The 12618-nt window shown below is 40.8% G+C and overlaps 1 protein-coding gene across 1 annotated transcript in view; it reads left to right on the forward strand.

The window, feature by feature from the left end:
- SATB2 (SATB homeobox 2) overlaps positions 1-12618 on the forward strand; it is a 148212-nt gene that overhangs the window by 104701 nt on the left and 30893 nt on the right. The window contains exon 9 of the mRNA XM_044432003.1: positions 1730-1885. Coding sequence (XP_044287938.1) covers positions 1730-1885 — 156 coding nt within the window. The remainder of the gene's footprint in view (positions 1-1729; positions 1886-12618) is intronic.

Here is a 12618-nt window from a genome sequence, read left to right on the forward strand (position 1 = left end):
TTACCTGCATAAAAGTGAGCTGTGACAGAGCCCACTCCGGAGTTTGTTCTCTACCAGGTAGGGAGGAGCCTGTCCCTCGAGCCTACCCTGTCTACTTCTAAGCCTGGAGTGATTTAGTGCAGGTTCTCCAAAGCTGACATTGGTGCTTGGGCTAATTCACAGGAACAAAAGAGCCATCCTGAATCAGACCAAAGACTTACCTAGTCCAGCCTTGTGTTCACACCACGGCCAATCAAATACTTCTGAAGAGCCCACAAGCAGCATGCTGGAGCCACAGTGCCATCCTGACCATCTTTCCAGCAAGGGTCTTTTGCCTCCGATGCAGGAGATAGTCAGGTGTTCACATGGGAGGAGGTGGTTCTAACAAATAAAGCCCTTGAAGCAAACAAAACCCTTCCTTTTGTTTGCCGAGAATGTCTTATAGCAGCAGCCATATATTTTTAAACATAAGCTGTGTAAGTATCACAGAACAAAAACAGTACACATCCCTTTTAAAGGGACCTTTATAAATCTCTTTTCCTTCACAGTAGATGAGTCACCCCACAGAGCTTTTAACAGAGCTTAATATACAGCATCTCCCCAAACTGAAGTGCATTTGGGTATCAGTATGACAATACTGTTTCTCCTAAAAATATTTTTCATTGCTTCAGTATGCTTCAGTTTCCTAGAAAGCTTGCAAGATTTCAGCGTCCTTGGTTGCCAGTGTGTGTATGCATGGCCCTGCACATGCATGTGCCAGAAACTGCTCTTTGATAGAATAGCTGCAATCTTAAGTGTGATCATGGTTAGGCACAAAGGTTACAAGATTATTTCAATAATATATCTGGCTGGTACTGCTGGATGGTCTTAAGGAGGTTTCTAGATCTGGGATCCCCACCCCCATCCATTCCTTAACCTCACCTGGATCCATCTCTGATGATTCCATATGGAGAAGTGCTGGTACTATCTGTTTATTGTCCTTCAATTGTCTTGGAAGTTGATTGGAAATCATTCAATTAAAAGGAGTGCAGTGGAATACACAGAACTGTGATATGAGTTTAGGAGACCAAGGGCTGCACATCAACACACTGTCAAGCCTGGAGTTATTAATTTTTTTTTCATTTCCACTGATTTCCTAGGTGAAATTAGGTGACTGTACAGCCAGCATAATTATGGGAAACCATACGTACTCAAATGTCGTACGTATAGCTTTAATAAAGAATGAGAGAGACTTGAGGGAGTGCATTAAATTGAGTAATAATTTATTATTTAGAGACCTCTATGCATTTACTCATTTTTTCTGGAAGAATTGGCTCTTCCTCTAAGGTATGCTGTTTTTAGGGGGAGAAAAAGCAAAAATCCAACTAGGCATGTAAGTAATACATTGTATTTGGTGACTAGCTGAATCAAGCAACTGCTTGGAGTTTAATTCCTCTAGCATGTAACCTTTCAATTTTTCAGTTTTCTTCTGTATGTGTTGTTGGTGTGGGGTAGAAAAGAGTGTTCTGTGTTTGTGTGTGTGAGGGAGGGAGGGAGGGAGGGAGGGAGGGAAAGCGGTGTATGTCCTATAGGAATGCACTGCAATTATTTCCAATCACAATTAACCTGATTAGAATAATGGACAGGAAGTGTCCCTCTGTAGCTAATGCAGTTTGGCATCAGCTGACTGAAATCCTTTGATAATTTCTGCACAGATGGCTGGGCTGAAAGCAGCACTTTTTAAATTATTATTTTCATGGTCTCTCGGTAGGCCAAAACCTCGACACCGACAACAGACCTCCCCATTAAGGTGGACGGAGCCAGCATCAACATCACAGCTGCCATTTACGACGAGATCCAACAGGAGATGAAAAGGGCCAAGGTGTCTCAGGCTCTGTTTGCCAAAGTGGCTGCCAACAAAAGTCAGGTGAGTCAGGGGTTCTTTTTCAAGGGTAGAGAAAGCTTTGACGTTGAAATGGGACCCATCCTTTCTCTCACCAATAAAAGTAGTAACAACAATAACAATCTCTGGAGAATCCATTGTGCTTTTTTCCTTCAGATCTTGAATTAATTCTTTCTGTCCCTTTAAATTGAGTGGCTAATAAACACACAACCAGATCATCTTCTTTTGAAAGAAGAAAGGAAAAGAAGCAGGGCCATAAAACATACGATTCCCCCCACCACTTTATGCAATACAGCAAGGACCCTTGCAATTATGGCATCCTTTAAACTTGGCAGATACATTGTTTGATTCCTTAAATAGTTATCTGAGAGATCACAGATTGCATTAATCACTGGTATTTGGTTCTTAGCATCTGAATGTGTTCCTTGTAGCAAAAAGATAAAACGGAAGCATAATAAAATGGTGAAAGTGAAAGCTATTTGCTTATCAGCATTCGCTGAAATATTGAAGTTTTACTAATATACTACATGCATTTGTAGATGTGGAAGATCTAACCCTTTCTGATTCTTCTCTTCCTTCCCCTTTTGAATTTGTCATGTCCGTCAGTGTACCACTTGCTTTCAGTGAAGCCTGTGGGTTAATGCTCACAAAAAAGCAAAAGCCCAAGCACAATATGAAATACATAAAAGGAAAAGGCCATGGAGCCCTCTTACACTGTTAAATGAATAAAAATCTCATGTACCACATGGCAAAATATAATGAGAGCTGGAGCTGTTAAACGAATAAAGCTGTTAAAAGCATAATGCCACTTGGCACAACTACTGTGCATTTAACGGTTTTCCACTGTGTAATACATGACATATGTGGTAAAAGTGCAGTAAATATAAAAACTGCACAATTGATTTTGCAAACATGCCCTTCGTCCTTGCCTTCATACAAATACCAAAGATATATGTGCAGCCAAGGCTGAATAGTTCTTAATCAGGACCTTTTAGTACATACAGGCTGAATTGCCAGGCTCTTTTTGAGGTTTGGCTCCAAAATGCTTGGAAGCTTCCTGTCATTTTACACAGAAGAGCCTTGAAATAGAAAGGCTTTGAGCCACCCAAAATAATTTTGGGTGGCTCACCAACTTCAATCAGTGCCAACTTGAATGCTGAAATTCCAACAGAATCGGTGATCACCCTTTCTCCTGAGGCAGAATGCATTGATTGTTCTTGACTCGAGAAAATAAAACGTTGCAGCACAGAGCAGCACCAGCGAGGAGTAAAGAAAAAGTGATCAGTGACGGTTGAAAAAGTGCGAAAGCGACATTTGCTGTGGCTGCGTCCAGTAATACTTCCTCCATAAGTTTTTCTTTGTGCATGTGCTGTTTTTGTTTCACAGTTCTAGCAGGCAGCTTTGATTCCCTTATGATACTTTTAACATTAACTGTGTTGATGTACTGAAGCTAGTGAGACTTGCTGTTTATAGAAGGAATAGGAAATTTGTTCAGCGCTGATAACTGCATCAAAAATAATACTGAGCTTGAAGGTGCTATTTAGTATAATTTGCATATCATGCTCATTTTCTTGAATGTTTTCAAACTACAGTTGGTTGCCAGGGTTCCTTTATTCAACAGAATGTATTCTGGGGAGGCTAGGACAGAATTTTAGAACATTTTCATACAGGATTGCCATCGATATCCATTTGCTCATCTAAAAGGAAAAGCCTATAAAAGTCCTTAAAAAACCTTTTCTCAGCTGGGGAAGAATTCATCTATGGAAAACTCATAATATCTACTTAGAACAAAACAAATAATTAAAAGAAAACCTCTGGCCCTCATTATCACAGGGCAGTGTTCAAGATTAATTAAAATGACAAAATAAAATGCAAAGAAAAATAGTCTACCAAGCTAGATAATAACACTGGCAAATCCCTGGGTAAAGAGGCTGCCAAAATACACCAGGAGCAGTGCCTGTAGCGCTGCTGCAGGGAATGAACTGGGCAGTTGAGGCACCACAACAGGGAAGGCCCTTTCCTGGGGCAGAGTCTGATCGAGTGTGCAGGCAACAGAACAACCAGGAGGCCCGGATCTCCGTGAACAGGTGAATTGATATGGGAGGGAGGGCTCCCTCAGGTACCCTCATTCAGAACTGTTTTGGGCCTTATACTGAAGTTGTCCTGCACATACATTGGTGGCCTTTGCGGTTTGCTGAGTTAAATGTGATCTGCTCGTCATAGGCTGCCCCTCTCAGCAATCTAACTGCTGAATTCTGTACTGCCTGCAGTTTCCAGACCAATTTTAAAGGACGCTCCTTAAAGATCTCGTTACAGTAATCCAATATTGGGATGGCCACCGCCTTACTGTTCCTTTCCAGGAACAGTTGTACTAGCATATTAACTGAAGCTGGTAAAAGGCACTCCTAGTCTTTGAGTCGGCCTGAGCCTCCAGTGACAAAGATGTTTTGGGAAGTACTCCCAGGGTATGAACCTAAGCCTTCATGAAAAGCACAACCCCATCCAGAACAGGGGGCGTACCTAATTCCCAGGCATGGGACTCCCCAGCTTAAAGCCCTTCCTCATCCACCGTTTCCAGGCACCTAATTAGGACTGGCTCAGCCAAACCTGACTCAGATGCCACAGAGAAATAGAGCTGGGTGTCATCAGCATACATCTGGGTCTCATGACCACTCCCAATGGCTTCATCTAGATTTTGGACAGCACTGGGACAGTGCAAATGTCCAATATATGGTCCAACTTGCAACCAGGGGTCAGCAGAAAATCACCCAATATAACTGTGTCACTGACTCTGTAGGTAAGAGTGGAACCACTGAAATAGTGTTTCCTATCCCAACCCATAATGCTATTCTACGAGTGAAGCATGGTTGGTGGCATCAAGTGCTGCTGATAAAGGAGAATCAACAAGATGGCACACCCCCATCCTTCTTCAAATAAAGGTCATCTGTCAAGGCAACCATGGCTGATTGTGTCCTAAATTCAGGCGAAATCAGATTGGAATGAGTCTGGATAGCACGTTTCCTCCAAGAATGCCTGAGCTGAGTTCTCACCACCATTCTGAGCACCTTATCTGGAAAGGCAGCATGTGCTACTTGCCAGGAGTTAACATAAAGCTCTGAGCTCAGGATAGGCTAGTGGATGCATTATCACCCCTGCAAGGGTAATAGGCTCTGCTTTGGAGGCACTTGACCAAGTCTTGTCCCCATGCTTGTTCAAACCAGCCAAGATGAGCAACTGTTAAGAGAACATGTGGCTAGGCGAGTCTCTATAAGGACATTGTGGTGGTAGTAGGTTAGCAAAGCAGTTGAGAGAAAGTGAAAGGGTAAGGTAAAGCGATACCTGCAAAAAGGAACACACTGAATGAACTGGGAGGAAATTATGGTTTATACTTACACTTTGGAACCAACACATAACTGAAACTCAGTTATTGTTCAAAATGTGCATTTCTGCAAATTTTGCAATGAGTATTAGGGAAATATGCTTTGCACAAATGCATATATTAGTGAAAATAATGTTACAAATACATTATATTAGGGACATTACTTTGAAATGAATTTATTAGGCAATACTGAATATAGAATTGGAGAAATATGCAGAAAAATATTTAGAAATTTTCATGTAAACTCTTTTAAGAATCTCAATGTTGAGGACAAACTGAAGATTTAAAAAGTTGAAAACGGAAAGAAACCAAAATTGGCAGAATTATTTATTTATTTAGCACTTTTGTATATTGTCTTGTAGTCACATGGCTCTCTGGATGGTTTACATAATAAAAAACCAACAACATAAAAACATTAATAACACGATTAAACACAATTAACACAATTAAAACCACAATATCAATAATATACAGCACAACCCATCCCTACGGAAATAAAGTTTGTTTCAAGAGATATAGAAAACTAGTAAACAATAGAGCATAAGTTAATTGATACCCTAAACAGTGGCAGTGCACATCAAATCCTGGTTTTTTACAAACTGGGAAAGAATTAAGCTAGATTGACAGTCTGTTCTCAATAGAGATGCTTCAGGACTTTTCAGTTAAGTTCTTTTAAAAAGTGAACTCACCTGATTCACATCTCTTGGGCAGAACTGTGGATCTAAACACAGTTTTCTGAATTGCTTAGTTCAAATGTAAATGTAATCAAATGTGCATTTTGAACTCTTTTCCTTCAGCTTAGGAAAAATTGATGTAAAAAGAATGAAAGATGGGATTCTAAGAGTGAAGAACACAGAATTGTTTGGGGGGAAAAGGCATTTACTATGAGTGGGGCTGCAATGACTCCTCCAGTGCAAATCCCACACTGAAGTGGCCTCGGGACTGCATAGGCTGGCTGCACTCCCTCTGCATGAAGGGGCATTCTGGGCACTGCAAATGCACAGCACCTTTTCATGTTAGGCACACGTGTGCCTGGCCACTGGGTTTGTGTGACCAGCACACGGGGCAGGGCGGAGAGGCATGGCCCACTTCCCTTCTAAACTTGTGGGAAGTATTTGTTTGGATTACATCACTTCTCTATATGTAATCTGTGTCCAAGCTGTAATGGGACAACAAAGTATCTGTTACCTCATAATTTGGGAAAGTGGCCCGAATTTAGCCACGAGTGGAAGACGTAGCTCTTCCAAAAGATCTGAGACACATGAAGCAGAGAGAACAAGTTCATTCTTGCATTGCAGGCCCCTGTCAGATCAGTTTTGAAAGATTTTGCAGTAGTGTCAGAATTACTTTGGATAGGGTTTGAAATCTTTGTGTGGCCACAAAGAGGATAATAGAGACAATAAAGACAAGTCATATTCCAAATGGGACATGGCAATAAGTATTTTTTCACTCCAGAGATCCATCACAATAATGTAGCTAATTAAGATGGGGAAGTGGAAAAGGGAAAAGTTGAGAGTGTGGGATGGGTTCTGTTGTCCTGTTAACAGCTCATTCTCACGGTGCTAATTCCATCAGGTATGAGTTTTCTTCTCAGTGTCAACTCCTGCTTCTATTTCAAAAGAGTCTTTTTAATCTGCTAAGTTGCAGTATGCTGAAAAACTTAAAAAAGGCAGTCTTTCTTGATGATTGCTGTCATTATATGAATTTGGTTGTCATCCAGATCCTTAACTAGAATAAAGGATAAAGTAAAGAGTTCAAGGAGTCATTTGGCAGAGTTGGTGATTAACTCTGGCAAACATTATGGTATAGAATGGTGTAGTTCAAAGGTAATCAGAATAATGGTGCAAATCACTTGCGAGGGTCAGGAGAATTCCATTGAGGTTCATAGAAGAGCTCATCGTTAAGCCTGCCTTTTATCCATTCAGCTTTCGAGACTGGGTTATTTTAAATCATTAGAAGCTTTACTTAATGGAGATTTATTGGTTTCACAGGAGGAAAGCTTTGTGTCTAAAGAACAAGTTCCAAAAACAACCTGGCTAAATTTGTGCTGCTCTAGATTTCCAGTCAGACGAAGGCGGTTAATCACGGCTGAACATTTGGTTCGAAGGCCTTTGCATGAGTACAGTTGGAGAGTAACTGTGGCTAGTAGCATAATTTTAGTCTCTTAAAGACATGCATCACAAGTTGCATTTTTTGTCACAGATGCTGACATTTTTCTGCACTGAAGATGTGGGTGAGGAAATATCCTTTAACTTGCGTCTTGAGTATGGATTTTATGAATCATTCTCTCTATAATCTCTTCATTTGTCTATTCATATATTTGCTGGAATCCCTGCAAAATGTCACTGCAGAAACATTCTTCTTTTAAAAATTAAGAACAACAGTCTGAACAAGCTGCTGCTCAAGGTCAGTTTACAGAATGCCTAAGACATAGTCTTCTGTACAGATGTAAGCGCATCAGTGATGAGGGTATTCTACACATGCGGTATATCAGTACAAATTATACCGGGCAGCTTATTTCCTGTTTGTATGATGAAAACTGGTACCGTGGTAGACCACTGTTAAAAGCAGTGCCTATCAGCTTTCTAATACCATAGCTATATTACTGCAACTAAGTCCAGTGTCCCCTTTCCTATTTTCCCACAGGGAGTCCCAGTTGCCTCTGAGTCTCTCTTGCAGTATTTATTCATATGAGCAATCCTGGTCAAATGTAGGATTTGCACTGGTGTTACAAATGCTTCCTCTGTATTCCCCTTCCTTGAGTGATGTTTCCAGATCGTAGCAGGCCACCCTCAGAAACTGACAGCTTAAGTTAAAAAATGGAAACGAAATAGTGCTGGTCACATAAGGAAGAGTGCACACTACAAGGAGCAAGAGGACTTGAAACATTCTAATGCACCAGAAATTTAATGAACAAAAACAGGAAATCTGCCATGAGCTAATAATGGAATAGCAAACTTGGGCAAGATTCTGTGAACAATGCTAATTATATCTAGACAACCATGTCTTTTCCAAATTCAGAAAATGAATGCCTGGATGCACCCTAATACATACTTGAATAAATAAGCCTACATTTCAGTGGGGACTAGTTTGAGCTGTAACTTAAATATATGCTCAGGTTCTGCTTACTTCTCAGCAAAGCCCAATACCCCTACTAATTTTTCTGACTGATTTCTGTTCACATGGAACATCTTGTGGAGTTTCAGAATACATGAGTTTTTTTGCTCGACATTTTGGTAATACTTCCTTATTGCTGCTTTGTCCTCTATTGTTGATCTGACTGTTACAGAAGTAAAAAGATTAAGTAGGTTAAAGGGTTTGGTGATATGTATGGAGAATAACGATCATTTCTCTTTTATTCTACCTCTCTTTACCTCTAGGGGGGTCTCAATCCACCATGCTTTAAATGCCTGTGTTGATAGAGCAGCAGATGAGGAAAATGATTCTACAGGGTCTTTCTCTTTTGCTATGGGAAGTGTCTGTGATTAGGAAATAGCAGATGCCAGCAGCCTTGGATAAAATCTGACAGACTGGCTATTTCATCCTGATTTTAAAAGATAAGAAACCCAGTAGAATTCCTTATCCGTATCTGCAGGTTTGCACGCAAAGGCAAATCACAAATTGAATTCCTTACTATCATGACTACACCCTCTGATGACCTGTACAGGAAACAAAATTGTGATCAGAGGCATTTTCCCTCTTTTATTGTTTACACTGGAATACTTGAATGAGATACTGCAGGCAGATTTTTGCACCCACAATTTTATTGCTTTTTTATTAGTAACTGTGTCACAGTGGGTCATTGTTCATGTCATTGACTGACAGACACAACATACAAAGATTGAAATCAAATGAAATATGACAGATACTGGAACCCCCATACCTAGACTCTCTTTTATACCTGGTATTTGCATCCCAGTATTGCTGGAGAAAGCATGGAGCAGTTTCCACAGGGCTGCTCAGCAGTTATCTGCCCAGGCATTGATCACGTCCACCACCGCCTTGCTGCAATAGTCCTACAGCATCTGATGTTCCCTTATTTAACTCTAGCCACTCACATCAATCCAAATCATGATTTTAAAGTTGTGCTTCAGCATTTCGTTGATTAAGCTGTTAATTAATTTTTAAACTTTTGATTAAAAGGGGGTTCAAGATTAACCAGACAGCAGATTTTAAAGTTTTTCAAACACTATTTTTAATGCAAGTTCTTCCCAAAATTGTAAGTGCCAGGCACCATCTTAGAAGAGATATTCTCCCTTTTCTCACGCACAGTAGGGGTGCCACTTCTACAGGGCTGCCTACTGCGACGCATGTGTGCACCATCTAAAAACAGAAAGTATGCCTTTTCCTCTTTGGAACTTATTGTTTTTCCTTGAAGGCAAATTTTTGAGGATTTGATATAAGTTTTCATCCACACTCTAAGCAGTTGACTAAGGCTGCAGTTCTATGTGCAGTTATTTTGAGTAAATCCCATTAAATCATGTGGGACACCCCATCAGACTGGGATCTTAGCTTTCTTTAACCATGTGATAGTGTTTGCAAAAGTTGCTGAGACTTACCTATGATGGCTGTTCCAAGAATGGGAAAGGCAACCAAGGAAAACTATCTTTTTTTCCCTCTTGATATTACCCATGATGGGAAGGCGCTCCTACTAAATCTTCAAGATTGTAGCAGATCCTTGGGGAGAAGGCATTCTCAAGCATGTTGTTTAAGGACTTTAAAAGTAAAGGAAACAAATTTCCTGTTCTGATGCTGGAGCACTAATGCAATATTTGGATCCTTTTCAAACTGGGCTCAGGTCCACTTTTGTAACAGGAGAATTCTGGTAGATATTCTATGGTAAGAATGAAGCAAGGGGAATGTGGTCCTTCGGCAGCACAGTCATGGGACATTGCCTGGTAGGGGATTTAGAGCCACCATTTTGCAGCGATTCTGCTCCCATCTGGCTGAACATTCCCAGACAGTTGCACTGGGAGCTGTTGCTCAACTGTATGGTCATTGGCCCATGGGGTCCTTCAGAGCTCTATATTGTCCTTTATGCTTATTTGTAACATATAGATGAAGTTGCTTGGCAAGGCTATCCATCATTTGTGGTGATGATACCGAGCTCTATCAGATGTGTGGAAAGCTGTGGAAATCCTGGGTTATTGTCTGGTAGTTGTGATGGTTTGAATATGGGTGAATACGGCTCAATTCATACAAGACTGCGCTTCTGTGGGTCAGCAGACAAGCCATTCCAGGGTTGGGGCAGTTCTAGTCACACTTTTTCTGCAGGACCAGGCCCACAATGCTTCTAGAGGGTCAGCTTTGGCTGGTGCACCAGATGTATCCTTTTGTGGATCTCTCTTTATTTTACTCTCTTTAGTTTACTACAACATGTAAAGTGTTTAGAATGAATGCAAAATATGGCATCCGGGCTGTTCTCTGGCCTAGGTTAGATATACAATACAGAGCTTAAAACTAGGGGTTGTGACCCTCAGCAATGTTTGATACCATCAGTCATGGGACATTAGCCTGGTAGGGGACTTGGTGGGGGGGGGTCCATTTTGCAGTTGTTCTGGTCCTATTTGGCTAAACTTTCTTCAAAAGTGGTGCTGGGGGGCTACTGTTCAACCTCTTGGCCTGTCTTGAACCTGCTACACAGGCTTCCAATTCATTTCTGAGCCCAATTCAAGGAACTGGTTCTAATCTATAAAGCCCTGAAAGGCTTGGGAGCAGGATGTCTGAAAGATCACCTCACCTTGTATAACCTTGGCCCTAATTTGCTTTCGTCATCAGAGGCCCCTTTGTATTTGCCACTGACAAAGGATCTTGCTTTGGTGGACGTTTCAAACAGGATTTTCTTTTTTTAATTTTATATTTTTGCAGCATCTCAGTTGTGGAGGTTACATCGATTCCATTGCCGCTTTGCTTTAGGTCAGTGGTATAAGGGTGCTATTCCATCTAGTTTTGGATGTTTTAATGTTCCTCTTTGGTTTGTTCTTCAGATGCTTCTATTTTGCTTTTAATTGGTTGTTTGATATGTTTTGTTTTGAATTCTGTATCACTTAAGGGCGCTGGTGGGTGGAAAAATGAAGTGTACATGCTTTCTTCTGGGAAGACAGACTTTTGCACCAGCTATATTTCCAGGGTAGACATATGATGACCTGAGTTTGAAAGAGATGATCTCTCATAGCAATCTTGGTAGTTAGTTCTAGGCCTATTTACATAAGAGAGATGCTGACTGACAGAATTAGGCCACTGAGGAATCAGATACATTTTGAGTGCAGCATCTCACAAATGGGCTAACTCTACATGTGTTCAGCTTTATCAGATCAAACCGGTTGTCATCACCTGCCTTCCCTAAAACTTCCCTAAAACAGTCGAAACTCTGGACTCAACACACATGCCTCCCATTGACGTGAAATCCTGTATCAGCGTTTTTACATGGCAATAATTCCCTCAGAATGCTCAGTATAATGCACGTGGAGTCTCTCTTGCGACCCCCTCCCTCAATAAAATAACACAACTACTTGAGGGTTGCTTTTTTTTTTTTTTTTACAGAAAGAGGAGATTTATTTATTAATAATTCATGAGTTCTCATCGAACATGCACGAAGCAACGGTGCTATTCAATAGAGAATACTGTCATCTGTCACTGTTTTATTTGACATTTACACTTTTTTCTTTTTGCTCGGTGCTACAAAACTTTCTTGGATGCCATGCTAAGATTAGTGAAATGGGGGGGGGGGGCGGCACACTGCACACACATGCTTTTGATTGTTTGTTTGGGTCTAGTGTGTTTTAATTACATGGGGGTTACAGCAGCGTAGCATATTCTCCCATGTTAGCCACACTGGTACCATTATCTACCCATGTGGTAGATAAATATATGGTCCTGAATGGATGGGTGAAAGATTGCTTGAATAAATAGATGAAGGACTAAAAGAATAGTGGATGAAAGAGAGAATTGTTGTAGAGAAGTGTACAAATAGACTGTGAAACAAATAATAGCTGTTGTGAAAGAAGCTGACACAAATGAATTGCCATTGCTTATGCCAAATAAATATTTATAAATGGCATCAGAGGGAGGCCCAGTAGTATAAAATTGCAAGCATGAAGGCGGCATTTAGCACAATGACATTACGGAGTTAGGAGGGCTTAGCGATTTCTTGCTAATATTAGGCTCATGAAAATCTTTCTGCTCTGTAGGTTAGTTATTATTTATAAAAATTGCAGAAACAGCTGATACATTCATAAGCTAATTATTGTAGCAGCTGGGTATACATGGTGCAATATGTCTGAGGCTGTGAAGTATCACAGATTTCTTGGGCCCTGCTGTGGTGTGCGTGTGCTGTAGAAGGCTAGATCCCTTAATCTGATCAGCCAAGCAAAGAATT

This window comes from Varanus komodoensis, unplaced genomic scaffold (genome assembly GCF_004798865.1).
Source record: "Varanus komodoensis strain SLA01 unplaced genomic scaffold, ASM479886v1 scaffold23, whole genome shotgun sequence".
NCBI lineage: Eukaryota > Metazoa > Chordata > Lepidosauria > Squamata > Varanidae > Varanus > Varanus komodoensis.